The sequence below is a fragment of the Pyrus communis genome, chromosome 11 (genome assembly GCF_963583255.1).
Source record: "Pyrus communis chromosome 11, drPyrComm1.1, whole genome shotgun sequence".
Lineage (NCBI taxonomy): Eukaryota > Viridiplantae > Streptophyta > Magnoliopsida > Rosales > Rosaceae > Pyrus > Pyrus communis.
In genome coordinates this window covers 18660419-18683980 of record NC_084813.1, presented here as the reverse complement: position 1 = coordinate 18683980, position 23562 = coordinate 18660419, and the positions used below count along the sequence as shown (strand labels likewise).

Genomic DNA, 23562 nt, shown 5'->3' with positions numbered 1-23562 from the left:
AATCACTATCGGTGTACCCAATCAACTCCTCAGTTCCTCCCTTCTTGTAGAATATCCCCAAATCAGTAGTTCCTTTAACATATCTGAGAACTCTTTTTGCTGTCTGCATGTGAACTTCAGTTGGACGCTCCATGTAACGGCTAATACGCCATCAACACACATGGAAAAAGAGCAAGCCAAGACTTGAACAAGAAAGCTGGACTTGGTGGGTAAAATGGGTACGAAGGTAAGCCATAAAAAAGCGGGTATTCACTACCTTACTTACAACAAACATTAAGTCAGGGCGTGTAGCTGTTAGGTACATGAGACTTCCTACCATCTGTTTGTAAACAGTGCCATCAACCTCTATTCCTCCTTCATCTTTTGTAAGTTTGAAACCAGGAACAATGGGATTTAGTACCGAGTTGCATTGATGCATGTTAAACCTTTCCAATATCTCTTGAGCATACTTTCTTTGACTAATAAAGATTCCTCCAGAACCTTGTATTACTTCAATACCAAGAAAGTATCTCATTTTTCCGAGATCGGTCATGTCGAACTCCACCATCATAGATTTCTTAAATTGTTCAAACATCAACTTATCATTTCCAGTAAAAATAAGATCATTGATGTAAAGACATACTATCAAGATCTTACCTTGTTCTGCAGTTTTGATGAATAATGTGTGCTCAAAAGGACATTTGTTGAATCCTTCCTTGTCGAAATACGACTCTATACGACTGTACCAGGCTCGGGGAGCCTGCTTGAGTCCATATAGAGCCTTCTTCAGTCGATACACTTTCATCTCCTGCCCCTTCTGTTCATACCCAGGTGGTTGATCTACAAATACTTCCTCATCTAACTCCCCATGCAGAAATGCGGACTTGACATCAAGCTGATAAATGTCCCAGTTCTTTTGCGCTGCAAGCGAGATTACCATGCGAATGGTGTCTAGACGAGCAACTGGTGCGAAGACTTCTGCATAGTCAATCCCATATTGTTGGCAATAACCTTTAGCAACTAGTCGAGCTTTATGTTTATCTACTTCTCCATTCTCATTAAGTTTCGTCTTGAATACCCATTTTACTCCGATAGTTTTCCCTCCAGGTGGTAGCTTGACTAATTCCCACGTACTGTTCTTCTCGATTGCCTGTATTTCTTGATCCATGGCCTGTCTCCATATTTCAGATGTCACTGCTTCTTCAAAGGTTGTGGGATCTTGATCAGTAAATAGTGCCAATTGAGCCATACCCTCATTCTCCTCATCGGATAGGCCCTGACCTGTTTCGTAGTCCCTTATCCAAGTTGGTGGTCTTCGAGTTCGTCTTGTGAAAGGTGAGACTTCATCAACTTGGCTGTCTTCTTCAACTACTGATCCACCATGATCAGATTCGGTTTCAATTTCTTCATTACTTTCAGCCTCAGGATTACTTGTCATCTCAGTGCCATTTTCTTCATCAATATCCCATTCGAGATCTGCCATAATGACTTCCTTGTGATTGTCATCCCAAACCCACTGCTTGTCTTCTTCGAACACTACATCCCGGCTTATGATTATTTTCTGTGAGACAGGATCAAATAATCGATAAGCTTTAGACTCTTCACTCACCCCAAGCAATACACATTTATAGCTCTTGGCATCGAGCTTCACTATTTTATTGTCAGGTATGTGAGCATGAGCAATGCACCCAAAGATTCTGAAATGGTCCACGGATGGTTTGTGTCCATTCCATGCCTCCTCAGGTGTCTTGTTCTTCACGGCAAGAATGGGGCATCGATTCAACACATGCACTGCCCAGTTAACTCCTTCTGGCCAGAAAGTTTTTGGAACTTGCTTGGTTGACAACATACTTCGCACCATGTTCATGATGGTGCGATTCTTTCGTTCTGCTACACCGTTCTGTTGGGGGGTATATGCTGCAGTTAATTGCCTATGAACTCCATTCTCTTGGCAAAAGTTTGTAAATTCGTGTGAAGTAAACTCCCCTCCTTGATCTGTTCTTAAGCTTCTTATTGATGTCCCAGTTTCCTTCTCTACCCTTGCTTTGTAGGATTTGAACGTACCAAATGCTTCGGATTTGTCTACCAAAAAATAAACCCATGTTTTTCTGCTGAAATCATCTATAAAGGTGATAAGGTACCTCTTTTTGCTGTTTGATGCAGGATTAATTGGTCCGCATATGTCCGCATGCACTAGTTGTAGTATCTCGGAAGCTCTCCATGTGTTTTCCCTGGGAAAAGGGTCTCTATGTTGCCTCCCTACCAAACAGTCTTTACATACCCTTTGAGAGGCAGTGAATTGAGGCATTCCTTCCACCATATGCTTCTGTTGAAGTATTCTAAGCCCATTCCAGCTAAGATGCCCATAGCGACAGTGCCAAAGTCGTGCTTGATCAGTGGTTTGAGACGAGAAACATCTTTGTTCCTTTGGTAGTCCTCGAGCTGATATTGCAAACATTCGATTAGAACTCATCTTGGTCTCCATGATTAGACCTTTCTCTTCGTGAAAGATTTTGCATCTTCCATGTTGGATAAGTATTGAGAGTCCCTTCTCTTGTAATTGTCCGATGCTTAACAAGTTGTTCTTCAAATCTGGTACATAGAACACACTGGTGATCACGTGTATCATACCATTTACCTCCATTCGAACGTTTCCCTTGCCTTGGACAGTTAAGCTGGAATTATTTCCAAGCTTCACTGATTCTGTGAAACTGCTGTCAAACTCACTAAATAGGTCCCTCTTGCCACACATGTGATTACTACATCCAGAATCAAGGAACCATGTGTGCTCCGCTGTTGCCTTATTGAACTCCACGAGTGCCATCAACAAAATCTCTTCTTTTGTCTCCACATAGTTTGCTTTCTCCTCCTTAGGTTTCTTTGGACACTCCCGCTGAAAATGCCCTAGTTCATGGCAATGATAGCATTCTAGGGTTGACTTGTCTAGCCTTCCTCGTCCTCTTCCTCTTCCTCGATAGGTTCCTCGTCTTCGTCCTCCTTGCTGGATTCCATAAGTAACCTGAATAGCATGTTCATCCTCCTGATGTCGACTCATCCTTTGCTCATGCACCAAAAGGCTGCTCTGGAGTTCGTCGATAGACATGGTATCTAGGTCATTCGATTCTTCAATTGAACAGACAACATAGTCGAACTTCGTTGTCATGGATCTCAGGATTTTTTCAATGATCACCACGTCGTCCATCTTTTCTCCGTGAGTCCGCATCTTGTTAGCTATGGCAAGAGTTCTGCCAAAATAACTTTTGACTGTTTCTCCATTCTTCATGTGCAGCACCTCGAACTCCTTGCGAAGGGCCTGCAGTTGTGCACGTTTTACACGTGCAGTTCCTTGATACTTTTGCTTCAAGGAATCCCATATATCCTTTACTGTGTCTTTCTTCAGAATGGTCTCCAAAATGGACCGATCTATAGCTTAGAACAAATAGTTCTTGGCCTTCAAGTCTTTCAGCTTTAGTTCATCTAAGATCTTCTTCTGTGCTTCCCCAGTTTCCGATCCTCCTGCTGCTGCAGTAATCCCGATCTCCACCAAGTTCCAATACTCTTTGGAACGAAGGAAATTCTCCATAAGCATACTCCAATGGTCATAGTGTCCATCAAGCTTGGGAATAGCTGGTTGTACGTAACTATTCTCAGACGCCATTGTTGTATCTCTTCACTTAGGTTGCAGACTCTCGATCAGGCCCCGGAGTGGGGCTTTGATACCAGATATTGGAACCAGAAACTTGCAAAGGACTGCTGTAATGCAAAGTTCGAGAGCTTACAAAACAAAACCGAGAGAATTCTTATTAAGCAAAACAAACTGCATGGCTATTAAATAGCCTTTACATTTGAACATGAAAAGAAACAACTACTTCCCACGATCAAAGGACCTACGATCGTGGTGGAGACTACGTTAAAACAGGAGACATGCAACACGTCCCTTAAGTGTAGGGATTATTGGTTCTAAGAGATAAAACAACCCTAAAAACTAGGAACCCTAGCTGTAAATCCTTATCAGATAACGGCTAGAGTGTTAAACAATTCTAACAATAACTACAATCAAATCATTCATCATACAATAAAAACGAATCAGGCAATACACTAAAGCAAGACATCATTTAGTAATACAGTCTAGTGGTGTTCCTCTTTACTTATAAGTGAGAGGTCCCACATAAATCACCAATTTATTCCTTAATATATAATTCATCGAATCAGTTACACCCCTAATTTTAGGATCTCACATAAACAGATACAATAAGAACTTTACAACCAACATTCCACATTCCTATTAAATATTCCTTTTCCAAAAGTAGAAACGGTAATTTTAACTAGGAGGGGGAATTGCATCCAAGCAAATAAAGTGACTGGAACACTTGAAAGAAGTATGGTCGGAATTACAATCCAGGACTCCCGACGAACTATAATTAGAAGGCCAGCAGAAAATGCAATCATCATGGTTGCGATAGCAAAAAAAAGAGTGGCAAGACCAATTATCATCGTTGTGGGCAAGGACTTCAGGAAATCATCTTCTGCGTAACGTGACGTGAGAATTCCGAGAAACGTCAACGTTGCAGTCGTGGAAGAAAATAGTGATATAGCATCTGAAATCATAAATAACATTAACAATTTTTCATCGATGAATGTGGGAAAGCCAGTATCTCCATTTCCTCCAGGAATTGTGATTACTGCAGCAAACATGATGGTAATAATAAGAGCACCTACAACAGTGTAAGAAGTTGCTGTCTCTTTCATCCATTTTTCTCCTTCCTTTAGCAATTCACTGTGATTCTTTGTAAATAGTTCCCTTGGTGTCAAAAGTTTATCTTTGTTCCTATACTCACGACACTTAGGAGGTAAAATAGTCGCTACTTCCTGCATTGCATTGAACAAGTACTGACATATGAGAGCATAATATATAATTTTCTATAATCTTTATTATATTAGGATTAACTACCTACATTTTACATTCCAAAATTTGTAACTTGTGTTAGGTTGTGTTAATTTAAACATTTGTACTGACATATGAGAGCACCTACAATTGGCCACGAATCACGTTGTTCAATTTTAACATTCTACGCATTAAGGCTTTAAGATTGTGTTAATTTTACAACTTGTGTTAGGTTGAACATCTGCTTACAATAAATCGAAAAGGCAAATAACTCTCTTTCAAAATGCAGCTAGCACCTTGAATGCAAGAAACTTTTCAGGAAAACAAACTAAGATTGACATCTGGTACGTGGACAAGGGGACTTATAGTTTAGTTGGTTAAGAGCATTTTCCCGAAGTGTCGAGTCCAATTCTTCCCTCCCTCCCCCAGTACCTAATAGTTGATGATGGATTTGGATGATTATTACAAAAAGGGAAAACAAATTCAGAACCTCCGAAACACTTAATTTGATTCTTTCAGTTTATATTTCATATAGGCAATGTAATCAAGAATTATGTCGAGTGAGAAATCCTAACCTTGTACCATTGTAGTTCACGCTGCATTTGCAATGCTGCACCTGGAATACGATTAAGTTGTGCTTGTGCAGATGGGGACAACAACCCAGCCATATGTAGCTTGTTATTAAAATCTCTATCGGCAAGATTTGTCACCCAGTCTTTCGCAGAGATCCCATATATAAGGTTATAAATCTTTTCTTGACGACATTCGATGGCAACGTGAAATATGCCCCTTACCTTCTCATTTGTTGCCCACAGAAGTTCAGGATTTGCTTTACACATATGAGTAACAAATTCCACGTTCCCCCTCCTAACAGCTATGAAGATTGCCGAATGCAGATAGGGAGAACTCATTTGTTGCATATCCCAATCTTTATTTATCTCTTCGCACATGAGCTTTAAAAATGCAAGTGAGTGGACATGGACAATCTTCATTTCATATATGCGTTTGATTCCTGAAATGACGTTTAAAACCCAAATGTTGAGGGCATAAACTGTTTTGGATAATTAATTTGAATTCAAATCTACAACAAATAAAATTGTTACTAGCATACCAAGTATCTCAACAATTTTCGAAACAAGCCCTTCCTCTTGTTTTTTTTAATAAGAAACAAGCTGTTCCACTAAACCTCCCACTGCAATGGAAAAAATGTTGGTGAAACTTATGGAGCATGTTGTTAGATATACGACCGACCTAACGGAACTTGTATAATGGAAATCCAATGTTTGTACTTTGTAGACCAAGAAGGGTTTCATAACCCTAGAGGTGCCTCTTTGACCAATAGTTGACTTTTCAACCAACATGCCTCAAGTCCTATTCTAGGATTCCATTAATGGCTCGTTTACGTAACCGTAATCAAAATAAAAGGAATCAAATTGAGGAGAAACTGAATTGATGAGGAGTTGAAATGAGAAAAAATCAGAATCAGATTCCTGTTGAGGCTATTTACTTAAATTGGGTGGAATCGGACTAAAGTTGAAACTGAGTTCATATAAGTTGTTTACTAATTCATCTCAATCGGAATAGAAATTAATATAATTACTAAAATGCCCATTTCCATAATAAATTATTTTATGGTCTAATTTTTTTCCATTATTTTATATACTAATTAAATTGTTCGTATATAATTAAACTTTAATTAGTTTTATTCATTTTTTCCTATGCATTTCAAATAAATTATTATTACTCTTTTTTTATTAGTAAATAAGTTATTTTATAGTCTAATTAATAGAAAACATTAATTAATTTCTTATTAAGAGAAAAATAAAAAACAAAAAAAACCTTGTCAAACTTATCTATTACCGTAGCACTCGCCATCTTTCTCTATTCCCCACCGCCACACTCTCTATTCTCCCACCGTAACACTCTATCTCCAATGCATCTCAGGCAACTCCTGATAAAGAACTGAGCCACCACCACACCATAACTCTTTCACTCACTTCCAGTGTTCTGATTACAAAATTCTCTAGAGACAAACAAAGAGAGATGGTTGCGAGTGGTTGCAGTGGGCATGAGATGTGGCCCTGGACGGGGGAGGGTGCGGTGGTGAAGGGATGAAAAATTTGCAGAGCTGGGCAATGTCTCTCTGGTGAGATGAAGGGCCATGTTGGAATACTAAAAACCAACTGATGACACAATTGGTAAAACAAGTCCATTCCGATTACCCACTTCTTTCGGAATCCAAATCCCTCCCTCTCATATAGGGAGTCCAAATCCTCCAAAAACAAGAATTGGATTCCAGAATTTAGATGGGACCCACATAAATTTTAATTCCTCCATGTTAGGTAAACAAAGAAGTGTTTCGTAATTAGAAATTAATTTCGTATTTTATTTCTGATTATGGGTACGTAAACATGTTATAAATATGAGAATCGTTAGACCTCACACATTTAAGTCTACATTTCTTGATAGTACATTGTCTCGGCCACGGGAACCATGAGAACTGAGAATTGAGACATGTATACTTCGGCTTGATTACTTTTCGACGGAACATGGCTTTTGTGCCTTTACAGAAGCTACCAAACATGGTCCTTGCATTTAGTATATTTAAATATTATGTAAATTTTGTATAAAAATATCGTGCCTGTTGTGTAAAATAAAATTTTAAAAAATTATGGAAAAAAAAGTTATTAATCCTCTCTCTCCTCTCTCCTCTCTCCCCCTCGAAGAAATCCCTCCTGCATCCTAGCTCCCTCTTCTCTTTCACGCAACAACGCTGTCGTCCACCGGTAACCAATGATCGTCAAATTATACCTCCAGAATCCTTTTCCCACCCTCTCTCTGTTATGAACTGAGGATTGTGATTATCTTAATCACAAATTAAGAGTCAAGTTAGTTGTAATTGAGGGTCTTACTTGTTATTAGGGAAATTAGTTAGAAATGCCAGCTGGCAATAGTCACACTTCATGTATAAGAGCACTTGCTCTTTGGTTTGTAAGGAGATCAGAATTTACAAACAGAAATACAAAACCAAAAAACAATTCAAGAGCTCTGCTCTCTCTCTCTCTTCCTTCCCTCTCGATCCCTCTCTATCCTCTGTGACTTGCAGGTTGATTAAGGGGTTAGAGATTTGGATCATATCACTTTCCAAACCCCAGGCTAGTTTCTACAAATTCGTAACCAAATTTCCTCAATTTCAGATCTAAGAAATGTAAGGATTTTGATCGGCTTTTGTGTGTTTTGTAGGTATGGGATAGGCGGGATGGCGAAGAACGGAGTTGGAGTGGCGTCGATGTGTGTGATGAGGCCGGAGCTGGCGGTGAAGTCGAGCTGGTGGTTATAGCGCGAGTTTTGTGTATTTTTGCATTTTCAATCTCGATTTTACACTGCTTCAATTTGAATTAGGATTTTTTGTTGCTGTTTTGTTATTTTAATTTGTCACTGGTTGTATAGATTGCAATACAACATAAATTGGATTGTTGAAGAGTCAAGTTTTCTTGGTGTAATTATTGTTCTACCTAGATGCTAAGAGTGTGAACATTGATTTGATGCTTGTGTGTGTGCACACATACATATATATGCAGGTGGAGCGGAGGTGAAAGCAAACAAAGATGTTCCACAGAGACGTAAGTTGTTTATCTATTTTCAATATATTGTTCTTAGTATTAGAAATATATTCTCATTGAATTAAACTGGGTTACATTGGATGTATTTATACACAGCAACTGATAACATTAGTTAACTACTAATGTAACTAATTAAGCTTAATCTATGAATTAGTTACAATAGAAAACTTAAGGACTAAGCAATAGATGACTTGGACTTTAGCACTGTTGACTGTTGGGTTGACTGAGAAGAATAATGTGTGTCTTTACACCCCTTCAAGCTGAACGGAGGGGAACCAAGTGAAAGCTTGGAACGAAGAAACTGAAATCGACCCTTGGACAGGGACTTATAGTGTGAATATCTGCAATTTGATGGAGACTAGGAACAAACTGAACTTTCAGTAGAGAAGCTAAAACCAGTTCGCGAATATAATGGTAGTCGATTTCTACATGCTTTGTTCGAGCATGAAAAACGAGATTGGAAGCAAGAGAAATCGCAGAAACATTATCACACCAGAGAAGAGGAACCCGGGACAGAGGAAAACCAATATCCTTGAAAATTTTGCAAATCCAGGTGATCTCAGCAGAAGTGTGAGCCAAAGAACGGTATTCAGCTTCAGTGGAGGAGCGAGCAACTGTGGGCTGTTTCTTGGCACACCAACTGATTAAGTTGCAACCAAGATACACACAGTAACCACTTGTAGAGCGGCGATCAAACACACATCCAGCCCAATCAGCATCTGAGAAGGCAGTAAGAGTGAGAGAGCCTTTTCGGAACCAGATGCCATCATTCACAGTGCCTTTAAGAAAACGTAAGACACGTTTGACAGATTGAAAGTGTGTATCTCTCGGACAATGGAGGAATTGACAGAGTTGATTGACAGCAAAAGAGAGATCAGGACGTGTCCAGGTCAAATACTGTAAGGCCCCAACAATAGACCTATATTCATAGGGAGTAGAGAGAAGTGTACCACTGTGGTCTAACTTCTGAGTACCAAGAGGAGTAGCACAGGGTTTGCTGCCATCCATGTGAGACTTGAGAAGAAGATCCATGACATACTTATGTTGACTGAGAAAAATGCCATCGGAGGTGCGATGAACTTCTAACCCCAAGAAGTAGTGCAACGGACTTAAATCTTTGACAGGAAAGAGCTGACTGAGCTTGTGAATAAAAGCATTGCAGGCATGAGCACTAGGTCCAGTAACTAGTATATCATCAACATATACTAGGACAATCACAAGAGAGGGCTTGAAATTCACAAACAGGGAGCAATCAGATTGAGAGTTCTGGAACCCCAGAGACAGTAAAGTTTTAAACAATTTATCATACCAAGCCCGTGGGGCTTGCTTGAGTCCATACAGGGACTTAAAAAGCTTGCAGACATGAGATGGCAGGGAAGGATCAACGAATCCAGGGGGTTGTTGCATAAACACCTCCTCCTTGAGCGTCCCATGTAAGAAAGCATTGCTTATATCCAGCTGGTTTAAAAACCAATCAAATTGTACTGCCCATGTCAAGAGAATGCGAATGGTGACAGGTTTGGCAACCGGGCTAAAGGTTTCCTGGAAGTCAATACCTTCCTGTTGATGGAACCCCTTGGCGACTAAACGGGCTTTGTATCTGTCCACACTACCATCAGGTTTTCGTTTGATTCGAAACACCCATTTGCAGCCTACAATATTTTGGTTTGGTGTAGAAGGGACAAGGGACCAAGTTCCAGTGGACTGCAAGGCTTGAAACTCCTCAGTCATGGCTTGCAGCCAGTGATCATGTTTGGAGGCTTGAAGGAAAGTGGTAGGAACAAACTCTAAGGGATTAATAGGATGTTTAGTAGCTGCGAAGGCTTTGGGTTTAAAAATCCCGGCTTTGGATCGAGTAATCATGGAATAAGTGGTGACAAAAAGGGGAGGTGGATGTGGGAGTGGAGAAGGTGGCACAGGGGAAGAATCCTGCATTAGGGGAGAAGAGGATAAAGGCTAGATAGGAGAAGTGGAGACAGGGGGAGAATTGGAGACAGGGGGAATAGAGGAGGAAGTGGAAGGAAGGACAGAGGGTGAGGTAGGATGGGTAAAAGTGAAAGGAAGAGTGAAGGTGGGAGATAGGGAAGAGGGATTGGGGTGCACTGGAAGGGACGTGAGTGATGTATGGAAAGGAAATTGAGACTCATTAAAAAGGACATTACGAGAAATGTAAACTCGAGAGGTAAGAGGATCTAGGCAACGATAGCCTTTGTGGTGCAAACTGTAACTGAGAAAAACACAGTGAATACTCTTCCCATCAAGCTTAGAAGTGGAATAGGGTTTAAGCCATGGGTAGCAACTACTGCCAAAAACCTTGAGCTTGGAATAATCCGGAGACTTATGAAAAAGTAATTCCTAGGGAGATTTATCAAGGTTAGAGATGGGAAGCCTGTTGATCAAATACAAGGCAGTAGAAAATGCCTCAACCCAAAACTGATGAGGGACCTTTGATGCAGTGAGAAGAGTGCGAGCAGTCTCAACAAGGTGCCTATGTTTGCGTTCAACACAACCGTTCTGTTCCGGTGTATGAGGGCAATAATATTGATGCAAAATGCCATGTTGCATAAGGAACGAATTAAAACAAGAACTGGTAAACTCACCCCCAGAATCTGATTGAAGAACTTTGATTTTATTACCAACCAAGTTTTCTACATAAGCCTTGAAATTGACAAATACTGAAAACACCTCAGACTTGAGCTTTAAAGGAAACAACCAACTGTACTTGGTGAATTCATCAACAAACAACACATAGTACTTATAGCCAGTAACAGACAACGTAGGGGCAGGTCCCCAAACATCACAATGAACAAGTTCCAGAGGCACAGAGACAGAACTAAGACTTGCAGTGAAAGGCAATTTGTGATTCTTACCAATTGCACAATCAGAACAGAAGAAAGAAGTAAACTTTTTACCACTGTAAACTATAGAACCATTATGTAAAGCCTTGCGAAAAATAGCAGAGGAGGGGTGGCCGAGTCGACTGTGCCAAACTGGTAAAGAAGCCTTGCGACTGACAAGAGCAAATGAAGAATTAGATGCTGGAGGAAGGCCTTGAAAGGGATAGAACCCATCTTTAACGGGCCCTCGGAAAAGCATCCTCCCCGACATACGATCCTTGATTGTAGAACCATCAGAATCAAGAGTTAAGTTGCAGTGATTGTCTCGTAAGAATTGATACGCAGAAAGGAGATTATGTTTCATGGCAGGAACATGTAAAACATTATTCAGACGAAAAGTTGCAGCAGGAGTAGTGAGAAAAGAACTACCAGTATGGTGGATGGGCATACCTTGACCATCACCAATATAAACCTTGTCCTGACCATTATAAGGCGCTGGAGAATGAAAACCAGAGATATCATTGGTTATATGAGATGTGGCACCGGAGTCCATGAGCCAAGTGGGAGCAGAAGAGGGGAGATTAGTGTGAGCACACATAGCGGCCAATTTTGCAGGAGGAATTTTACCAGCAAAGGCATGATTCATGCGTTCAAAACAATCCAGAGCATCATGATCAGGGGAATGACAGATTTGGCATGAATCACGATGACCATGGGAGTAACTAGAAGGTCGAGGATAACTACCAGAATTGCCAGAATTGCTGCGATAGTTGTTGCCTCGAAAGTTGTTGCTACGATAGTTATTGCCCCTATAGTTGGTGCCACGAGAAGTATTGTCGCGATAGTTATTGCCCCTATAGTTGGTGCCACAATGAAATTGCCTTGGAGCAGAATAACCCTGTGGTGTGGGAAGAAGAGGAGGCTGAGATTGGGGAGATTGAGCCGCATAGGCTTGAAAGGGTTCAGAAACAACAGGTTTCTTCTTGCGCTGCATGAACAATTCCTTGTTAATCAGGAGGCCATGGAGTTCATCCAAGGAGGTAGAAGAGATGTGAAGCAGAATTGAGTCAACAAATGACTCATAGTCATCAGAAAGGCCATTAAGAGTGACTGCAATTAAATCACTTTCAGAGATCGGAGCACCGGCAGCCATGAGTGCATCAGAGATTGATTTGATGAGCTGAATGTATTCAGAAATTGCAAGATCCCCTTTCTGAACATTATGCAGGCGAGAGCGAAGGTGGTGAATGTGAGCAGCAGAAACGCCGCCGAATCGTTGTTCAAGATTTAACCATAGCTCACGAGAGGAAGTAACACCAACGGTGAACGGAATGAGATCCTCCGAAAGAGTAGAATTGAGCCAGATAAGGATATTTTGATCCTTTTCATACCACAGATCGAAATCTGGATTTGGAGTAGCAGTGAGCTGGCCAGAAGCATCAAGTAAGAAAGGAGACGGACAAAGTTCAGAGCCATCAACAATCCCGGTAAGCTTGTAGCGACGAAAAATTGGAGCAAACAACGCCTTCCAAACAAGATAGTTGTCCCGTTTAAGCTTGGTAGGAACCATACAGCTGATATTCTGAATCGAAACCGAAGAAATGGAGGGAGAAAGCGGAACCAGAGGAAAATTAAGGTTCATCGGGGATGAATTTGGGGCAAGAACATCAGGATTCATGGGAGATGAACTCGACGAAGGCATGTTGAAAACAAATCAGAGAGGAGAAGAGAAGGAGATATCGATCAAGATCCGCAAGAAATTGAAGAGAGAGGATCAAAGATCGAAGAAATCAGAGGACACAGGGAGCGACGAAGAGGATCGGAGAAAAAGCAGTGAAGCGAAAAAGGGATGATACCATATTAGAAATATATTCTCATTGAATTAAACTGGGTTACATTGGATGTATTTATACACAGCAACTGATAACATTAGTTAACTACTAATGTAACTAATTAAGCTTAATCTATGAATTAGTTACAATAGAAAACTTAAGGACTAAGCAATAGATGACTTGGACTTTAGCACTGTTGACTGTTGGGTTGACTGAGAAGAATAATGTGTGTCTTTACTTAGCTCGTCACGTTTTCTTTCAAATATGTCCTGTAAAAGCTTTATTTTTCAATTCATAAAAAGTTGCGGGACTCTTAAAAGTTATAGGCAAGAAGGGAATGTGGTAAAGTCAGCTTCATTGCATGAAAAATTGGGGTCCAACGCCTGTGAGTAATGCATTGAGGTTTTTTTGGTAGTAATGCATTTTTTTTGTTTTGGCACTTGAACATCACTGGAATATGTGGTAGTTGATATCATATCTCTTCGAAGGGATTTGGCCTTACTTTTGCTAAAGGTGTTGATATCATATCTTTTCAATTGTTTCTTAATTTAAGTTTTTATTTTTTCAATGGATTAAACTCCGTCTCTGTAAGTTTATTTTACATTTGCCGGTCCCAAGCTCGGATAAAGGAGGAGGAAGAGGGCGTCAGGTAGTTAACAGCCAGCACTCCTATCTTATGTTGAATCCTTGGGATGCGATCATACCAACTCACATGCATCGGATCTCATAACAACTCCGAAGTTAAGTGAGTCTGGACGAGAATAGTACTAGGATGATGACCTCTTGGGAAGTCATCGTGTTGCATCACCCCACAGCTGACCTGGGAAAATGTTTTGTTGTGTTGTTAATTTTTTTAATGGGTTAAACAGCTAACGATGAGAATTGAATTTTTAAATAGAGTACTTATTTATAGGAAGCAGGGTCTTAGAGAAAATTGTAGTAAATTCAAATTCATTATTGTTATTTTCCTTTTTTCACAGGTTCCTGAAGCTTATGATCGGCCTCTCTTCTCAGGTATTGATATAACCTGGTAAAGTCACAGGTGCGATCAATATTTTCGAAAGATGATTGTGGCATGGGGAATCCAGATCATGCAATCATCTTCTCTAGTCAGTAAGTGCTATAAAGTCAAAAAGGGTAATCATGATTGTATTTTATGCTATTCATTTTATGGGTCTATAAAAACATGTCAAACGCATTTTATACTCGTTTTGTATCCGTAAAATGAAAAATTATTTTGCAACATTACCAAACATGCACTTATCCTCCCACTAATCTCCACAAATGAAGAAAACTCTCCTAATAATCTCTCCAAATTTAGCAAGGTAGGGAGGGATTAGTCGTAGTAATTAAGTATTGAACTTGTCATCTATGTGAGTTATACTTGAGATCGTGCCATTTATACAACGTTTTTAACTTGTTAATGATGGGAGAGGGAGGGGATAGCAAACCTGAGCGAATTAAACTCCTTTCGTTATTACCTTGGGGATTTTCTTCATTTTGAACAGTTACACAGATATGATTGATGCAAGGAGGAGGTTGTATGTATAGACCTATCAAGACAAGAAAATATGTCATATAAAAGTGAAAGAAAATAATTAATAGAAAGAGAAGGGAGTCTGTGGTACAGTTGTAAACCCATTGTTGCCAGAAACTGAGCTTCGCTCCGCTCGGGAATGAAGAAGCGTCCCTAGCTAAACATTCTAAAGGGGTCAACTGTAGGCGGTCCCGAGTAACGGCCAATTTTGGACAACGATGAATTAAATCCCATGAGATATCTGTTGATTTTTAACGTTACGAATTTTCCAGAAATAATTAGTTTGCTATAGTAATTTGTAGCTATGGGAAAAAAGAGTCAACTGTAGCTAGAATAAGCTATTTATTTTTCAAGTTGCGAATTGATAACCATTTCCTTTTTAGTTTTTGTAATCACGTTTTTAATTTGAAAACCAAAAACTTGTTTGATAACTACATTTAGTTTTCAAGTTTCAAAAAAATAAAAATTGAAGGCAATTTTTTTTATAGTTTTCAAACTTTCAATTTCAGTTTTCATATTTTTTTTTAGAAAATTGAAAATAGTTTACCAAACAACTAAAATGATTATCAAACGAACCCTCAACAACATGTTATTACTCATATTTAAAAACTTTTACCAAATTCTTTGGATGTAAAACAATTGGAGATTATTGTAGCGCCATGAGGTCCTTTGTCTGGCATTAAATCTTCAAGTGGAGTGACGGAGTAGAGATATCGAGCCATATGCCAATGACCAAGCAAATAAGCTAACACAATTGGAAGTTCGTTGTTTGAATCGGGAATGCCGAGTAATTTTTCGTTCTTTGTTACCATGCATTGAGCCATTTCGGTAATCCCTTTAATTGCAGCAATAGCAAGAGCTGTCCGACCATCCTGTGTTGGTTTTATTTCCAAGTCGCCCCCTTCCATCAACGACACCAATTCTTTCACAATATCCACATGCCCAGCTTCAACTGCAATGTGAAGAGCTGTCTTCCCCGAAGATGGATGTCTTACTCTTACTGCCTCCGGATGTTGGATGTAAAAGTCCTTTGCAGTTTCCCAACGGCCAGCTTGCACAGCCTCAAAGAAAGGTTTACACTGACATTCAAATCCTGTCAAATTTATCGTGTTTGTTATTGTTAATTTAAATTATTTTTAATGAAGTTATATGGAATTATATGACAACTAGAAAAATTATATGGGATCATTGTGATTAACACTCCAAAGTTTTAAGAAAATAGAGCACTGAAATTTAATCACAAAGAAAACCAAGAAATCATTCATGCCATTAATTAAATCCACAGTTTAAATATGTTCAAACAAGGCTTTTTAGCCAAAATAGTTATTGAGATTTGCAAACTTTGATCCCTGAGATTTAAAATCAATGGAAGTGGGTCCCTGAGATTGTCCATCATTAATCATTTTGGTTATTCGGTGAAAAATCATGTTAAATAAGAATCAAAATGATAAAAAAAAAATACCCTCAATTTAATAAATAATAGGCCAAAATGATTTGACAAAATTTGAGGATATTTTTTTTATTTTATCCTTATTTTATGGAGATTTTTCAAGGAATGATCAAAATAATTATTTGTAGATAAATTCAGGGACCAATTCTATCGATTTCAAATCTTAGGGACCAAAGTGATGAGTCATTCAAATCTCCAGGATCATTTTGGCTAAAAAGCCTTCAAACAATAAAAAATAATGCTAAATGCACATGAATATGAATATGAATATGGTTATAAAATTTATGGTATAATTACACATTATATGTCCTTGAGATCATTTACATTTTACTACAATGCTCAAGATTGATTAAGTGTGTGGGATTGTGCAAGGGAAAAGTGATCCCAATATGATTGCAGGAGACTCATTTACAGTAAAATCTCTGTATAGTAATAATGTTATGACAAAACCAATTTTATAAGTATAGGAAGATTATTACTTAATAAAGGTGTATTTAAAAAAAAAAAGGTTAATCTCAGTTTACTACCTTGGAGTTTTTTTTGTTTTCAACATTTAATACATGAAGTTTTTGTTATCCCAAACTGGTATATAAAGTCATAATTTTGGAGACTTTCATACATCCATTAAGTTTGCTGTTAAATGAAATGTTAACTAGTGACTTGGCGCTCACATGGATAGTGACTAGGTGTCACGTATCATAGGGGCCCACATAAATATTAAAAAATTAAAAAAAAAAAGTTTTTGGGCCCTACCTCAACCCCTGACCCCCTCCCTCCCTGCCTTCTTTCATCGCTCAGCTCCAAGTACCTATCCCCCCACACTTGATCAACACCACTGTCACCCCTTGCTCCAGCAATCTTCCCTTCGTCCATCGCTGCTTCGCCCTTGCTGCTTACTTGATGACAGGAAAGCTAGGGTTAGGGTTTTGTTCTGAGTCGGCGGCACCACCACTGTCACTGTAATCCGACCGTTCTGCCTCTGTGACGCCAGTGACAAGATCTCGTCGTCCTTTTCCATCGATGCAACTGTTATCCCATGCCGATCTGGATCAGTCCGATCTAGATCCAAGACTCGATGGCAAACTGCGCAGAGGTGTGTTGAATATCACTGATCTAAGAGCTGGGATTGGTTTAGAGGGATTGAGAGTAAGGATATGGTAGGTGCTACCATTCACTAGAGGTCGTATGATATGAGATATCGGCGATGTGAATTTTAGGTTTTTGGGGAAGAAGAAAAGGCCTGGTGGTAAGGGTGGGTATTAGGGAAGGGGAAGGGTGTCAGTGGGTGAGGGGTGGATGGGATGGAGGGGTGGAGCCGTGGACAGGGTGGAGGGGATGGACGGGGTGGGGAAGACGAAGGGGGTTCTGGGTTTCTTTTTTTTATTTTTTTTAAGACTTTTTTTTAATTAATTATTTTAATATTTTAAATTTGGGTGAAATTTTTTTTTTTTTTTTTAAATTTTAATTTCCACGTGGACCTCTTAATGACATGTGACGGCCAGTCATTGTCTACATAGGCGCCACATCATCAGTTAACAGGAGACTTAACAACCAGACTAACGGATGTACGAGACTGTCCTAAAATTAACACTTTAGGTATGACTCTGGGACGAAAAAAACTTCATGCACTAAATGTTGAAAACCACAAAACTTGAGGGTAGTAAACTGAGATTTACCCTTAATAAAATGACTTAGATATCCTTAATGAAAGTTATATGGATACAAAAAACGACATTAGTATTGGAGCATACCAATTTTGAAGATGTAACGTTGGAAAAAGAATCACGTAATCCCTAAAAGCTAGTACATATATGTAACAATAAATTATTGGCTTATTAATTGATTCCCCCCCCCTCCTTTGAAACTACCATTTAGTCTTACTTTAGTCTTTGAAACTGGTTTTGTCTCGCTTTGCCCTTGAAACTGCAATTTTTTGTCTCATTTAGTCTCAGGTCATCGAAATCAATGGGAGTGAACTGAGACTAAATGAGACAAAATCAGAACCAAAATCGCCAAATTAATTCAAGGAGTTAGATTTGTACATTGTATCAAATTAATTCAAGGATTTATATTTCTACATGGAACTAAAATCGCGCACATCTGCGGACGGAGGTGAAGATGAGTGTTGCCCTTGCACTACGGTGTAAGTTCGAACCTCATCGACTCCATAATCTAACATCTAATCTAACAAATCTATTGTTTGACAAAAAAAGATTAAATGTGTTGGAATGAATTTTTCTATTGATATTGTTTTCATTTGAATTAAGTTATATATTATGTTTGAATTGTACATCAGTGGGATAAGATTCGGTAAGAAAAAAGATTTGTGGGATAAGGACTCCTTGAATCTCTTATCTGCGCAAAAGATGGACATGTTATGTAATCATTAATTTTTTTATTAATACATGTATTGTGGTTTGATATGACATTCCTTAAAGTATTATTTTAAATTCTTACGTTTTTTAACAAATTTTCGACATTTTCTTTGAAGGGAACCGATATTAATATTTTTATAAATTTTTATTTAATATTTCCACCTATATCGATATTTTAAATACTAGATGACACACAAATGTGGCATGAAAACATAGTATGTTAGCATTTTCTTAAGAAAAAAGTATAGACGATTATTTAATTAGATAATGAAATAGGAAAGGATTTTCATTTTTTCCCTGTTCTTTTGGCAAGGAGGGACAGACGCACCTGTGCTTGTATTGGGCACTAATGGATGAAACACGCGTGACATGGCCGCCGAAACACCTTGTGCCATGGTCTCCCAAAGACCTTGTGCCATGTTCCACCTGTGATTCGGTGGAGCATATCATATGTAGTATCTAAACAAACAAAAACTTAGCAATGAAATTAATGTAGTCTAATTACTACTTACGGATTGGAAGGAATGAAGCCAACAAACTGCAGGTAGCTAGTTATTAAACTCTATTAAGTATGCAAATAAAACAAAGGATTGCATTGGCAAACTAATAAGAAGAAAATGGGGGAAAGTGGGAAGCTACTTAGAAATGAAGAGGTGCTGGGCTGCTTTTCCTGGAATAATATTACGGATCAGCTGGACACGCAACTTCCGCTGGAATATTGGTGTCATATTCCTAACATAAATGCAAAGTTGGGCAAAGCCTTGTTATTAACTGAAGAGGATTCAGTAAGTAAACCTACCTAAAGGTCGAAGGAGTAATCAAATGTAACCAATACAAAATAACAAAAAGAAAAAGGGGGCAATAGCCACGCTCAGAAAGCCAGGAAAGAAAGAAAAGGGAGGTGACTTGAGTCCAGAGCCCTCACGATTGTTCCTTAGTATTCTAGGGGTTCTTGGCAATTTATTTGTCTGTTTGTTTAAAAATATTATCTTGGTAACCAGTGATCAATGAACGCATGGTTAATTGTTTTTAGATTTGATATTAAGAATGAAGAATAAATAGATATGCTTTTAGTATTTTAACCTCTACTCTTAGTATCACATAGGAGAGTGACCAAGAAATTGAGATTCCATAATTTTTGCTTATGTCATGTATTCTTTGTTGAAAGTTGACCCATAGAGTTTGTCTTTTTTTATGTAACAACGACTTATTTAAACTAAGATTAGTAAAGGATTTAGTACAGAAATTGACATTCACAATAGTCAATTGAAAACGAATACCACTAGATTGTATTTCCAATCTAAAACTTGAAGGTTAAAAGTTATGAAGTCATATTTGACTCTAAATGTGGTGCTGCAAGTTATTTTATATGCAATGCATATGAAATCAAATTTGACTTTTAACTTTAACTCTTGTAAATTAGAAGGAGTCTAGTCAAATTTAGAGACAAATATAATTTTTGTATCTTCTGTGGTGAGAATCCCATGTTTAGAGCTATATCAAATGTCAAATATGACTTTGCACTTGAATCATATATGAGTATAACTTTTCTAGTACATTGGAGATATCTTATAGTTTTATTAATATATAGTAATATATATTCTCCACACCTGCAATGGCCCCAATTCATGTTAGGGAACGGTGAAGCAACCCACCTTTTACGAATGGTGTAAAATATGCTCATTGTTCAAGGTTTAATTTACACATTTGATTTGGGGCATTTTGGCCATGATTTGGAGCTTTTCACTCATACTCCCCCACAACTTTGATTCAATCCTCCAATTAAGTTAATCTTGTACCATTGATTAAGTTGAAAACAAAGCAGTTACTAAGAAATACAAATGATTTATTCTACTCTAAGTTTTCATTTCTTTCTTCTTCTTTTGTGATTCTTCTTCTTCTCTGTTATTATCATGATGGTATCAACGAGCTAGTCTTGCTTGCGCATTTGATTTTGAAGATTTTGCAGTTGCATTCCAAGTAAAATGTGAGATAAAAGCTAATCTTCATCCCAAGAATCTTGTCCTTCAAGCTCCCAAACCTACTGTCACACACGTTAATGATAAAAACTTGTTTTTTTTTTTTTTTTTTTTTTCATGAATTGAACATGAAATTGAAGTTTGGAGGCACCACATGAGAAATGGCATATTATACAGCCAGTCAGACCATGAGACAATTTTCAGTAGGTTTTGATTTATCTAAAACAATATATTTAAAGTTTGATCTACACTCAGCATTGTATTAGTTAAAGCATAGAGTCAAACTAACGGCCCGATCAAAAAAAAAAACCCTGCCTGGCCTGTAGGTTTGGGTTGGCTATTTCACCCCCAACAACTTTAATTTAGTGGACGTCAAAATGTTGCTTAATTATGTGGCTCATGATGCCTGGAGCCCTAGTAGTACAAATCATCATCACCATATCTTGTCAATGTGAATGTTTTTTCACATTTGTTGGTTACAATAATGGGCTGGTCCATCGGGGACTCGTTAGTTTATAACTTCATTTACATTGATCAGCTTTCACTCAAAAGTAACAGAATTTAGGATTTGGCAGTTGAGCTATAGTCTGCTGATTTGGCATGGGATCTGGTTGACCTGGCCCTGTCTTTATTTCTATAGGAGAATATACATTATCTGATTGTTTTGTGCTGAAATTCGGGTAAAATAAATAAAATCGTTTGTAGAAAATAACAAAACCATGCACAGGGAATGTTGGATGAAATTTTATAATTTTTATCATATTATCCTTTGCTGCAGGCTGTTTGGTTTATGTGTTTGGAAGGAGGCAAATCCATTTTTTTAGTTTGAACTTGTGAAGCTCTGAGAGCATCTAAAGTGGAGTGCTTAAATAGGGACGATCACCATATAAAACGAGTATAAAATAAATATAGGAACAAAATAAATCTCTAATAGATCGGAGAATGAACCCCTAAAATATAATGACTCACCAAATATTTGATGTATGTACCCACATATACTGACTGTATAGGAACTGAAATAGTAGACCCATTTTTGCAATTTGAGTGGAAAAGTTGGTAATGAAAGAACATCTACGTTTAGATGTCGGTAAAATGGCTGGGAAGTAAATATGTCCACTGCAAAGCAACAACTTGCACTTTGTAAAACTATTTATATATTACTCAAGTCTATACAAATTGTGGTTGTCATAACAATTTGGAATTTAGCCAATGGTAGTATGTCATTTTATTCCCCCAACCAGTCAATCCCCAGTCACCCTCCCTGGCCATCGAATAGATCCGCCCCTTTCCCTACTCATTGGTTTGGTGATAGAATATTCTCCACGTATTTCTATTCCTTTGTTATCTATATGCCAAAATGGATATTTGTAAACATATAGTAATGATGAATTTCTCTCACTGTCAGAGTTAAAGGACGAAGTCAAGAGATTTGTATGAATAAAGTATCCTTAAACAATAAAGTTACCCTTCAAAAACTTAAGAATTTATTGAACATTTATATATTAATTTATACAATTTTTTATACAATATATTACAATATCTTAACGCATTTTCAAGTTTTAAAAGCGTTGCATAACAATATTATTACCAATACCATCAAATGTCTATCTATAACAATAATTATATTATCATTCATTCATTGATCTCCCATTTGATTTCTTAATTAATTCTTCAAAAATTTCTTGACTGAAAATGTTATTTCAACGATGGCAGTAGCTACTGAAAGAGTTAGTACTAATGTCACAAGCAAATAAACTAGCGGATACACCTTATCTTTTTTGCATTGAACCATTTTTTCTGCAAGATATCCAATCCCTTTTAAACCGGAAAACTCAATACTAAATCGCATATCCACAATGTTAAGTTTGAAATTGAATCCTAAGTATCTCCAACTCATTTATAGAGAAATCCTTAGAATAAAACTAAGCAAGACGCAGTTAAATTAATTATTAATTTAATTGCCATCACGTGGGCCTTTGGGGGATGCAAACGGTAGAATTATTTTAATTGTCTACCCATTTTTTCAATTGTAGTTTAATTTGAGTGGGGTAATCCACCCCTCCTAGGCTTCATAGTGGATCCGCCCATGATCAGAGCTTCAAAGTAGTTATTTTGTGTTCACATATTTTTTGTTATTTTGTTTTTTGGTTTTATTTTTTTATTTTTTATCTATGAAGAGGAGTGGAAGATGACAAATTTTAGAATTCCAACAACTCCTTATAGTGATAAGAGAATGAGAGATTATATTCACACATCACCAAATTATTTTTTTCATACTTTTTTACTTTTTTAAATAATTTTTTTTATATCATACACACCGGAAGCACTTGATACAAAAATATTAAAAAATAAAAAAGGGTGTGGGAACAGTAATTTGAAAGGTGTGAATATAACATCTCTAAGATAAAATATTGTTTTGCACATGTTAGTGTTCATTATTGAGTGATCGCTCCCTATTTGGCTATAAAGTGATAACATCACTACTGTTAAGTGACAATGTCATCAAATTTAAGTAATGATATGGACAAATGTTGAGGCTAATTTTCATATTTCAGAATTTTGAATCCTCAATTTGAGCCCTTTCAGCCAAATTAAACGCTAACTTTGTCTAGTTTAAAGGAATCAATTTGGGGAGTTAGAGCTTTATAAAGGACGTCAAGGTAAAATCTCGCTGTAACACTTGTCAAGTTCCTCACTTAATGCTTCAATTTTTTAAAATGTTAGATAATTATTTGGAAAATTTTAAAAGATTAACACCATTTTAAAATTATCCCTAAACTGGGTAATTATATTAACTTCACCCTATAAAAACGTAATGTTTTTGGAGGCACTGAAAAAAAAAAAAACATTGGATTGTTTGAAAGATGTTTAAGTAAAAATTTTGAGTGATGTGATATTTTATTATTTTCTGTTACATGCAAATTAGGGGTGAGTAGAATCGATTGTAAGAACTTGAGTGCATAGTTAAATGTTCTTAAGCACTTGCTTAAGAATTTTGAGTACGTTTTTGCTCACCCCTAACACAAGGTAACCGTTGACCAATGTTTTAAAAGGCAAAGGCGTAG

At 37.7% G+C, this 23562-nt stretch overlaps 2 protein-coding genes and 1 pseudogene across 2 annotated transcripts; 1 reads left to right on the top strand and 2 right to left on the bottom strand.

Annotated features, from left to right (window-relative positions):
• Nucleotides 1–5415: 5415 nt before the first annotated feature.
• Nucleotides 5416–5856, bottom strand: LOC137709128 (uncharacterized). Its single transcript, XM_068448253.1, has one exon. The coding sequence runs from the start codon at nucleotides 5854–5856 to the stop codon at nucleotides 5416–5418; it is 441 nt and encodes a 146-aa protein (XP_068304354.1).
• Nucleotides 5857–13846: 7990 nt separating this feature from the next.
• On the top strand, nucleotides 13847–13964 carry LOC137709630 (5S ribosomal RNA; annotated as a pseudogene).
• Nucleotides 13965–15294: 1330 nt separating this feature from the next.
• On the bottom strand, nucleotides 15295–18991 carry LOC137707798 (uncharacterized). The gene is made up of 2 exons (XM_068446717.1): nucleotides 18847–18991; nucleotides 15295–15786 (listed from the first exon to the last, which is right to left on the bottom strand). The coding sequence occupies exons 1-2, from the start codon at nucleotides 18935–18937 to the stop codon at nucleotides 15296–15298; spliced, it is 582 nt and encodes a 193-aa protein (XP_068302818.1). The 5' UTR covers nucleotides 18938–18991; the 3' UTR covers nucleotide 15295.
• Between the last annotated feature and the right edge of the window lie 4571 nt (nucleotides 18992–23562).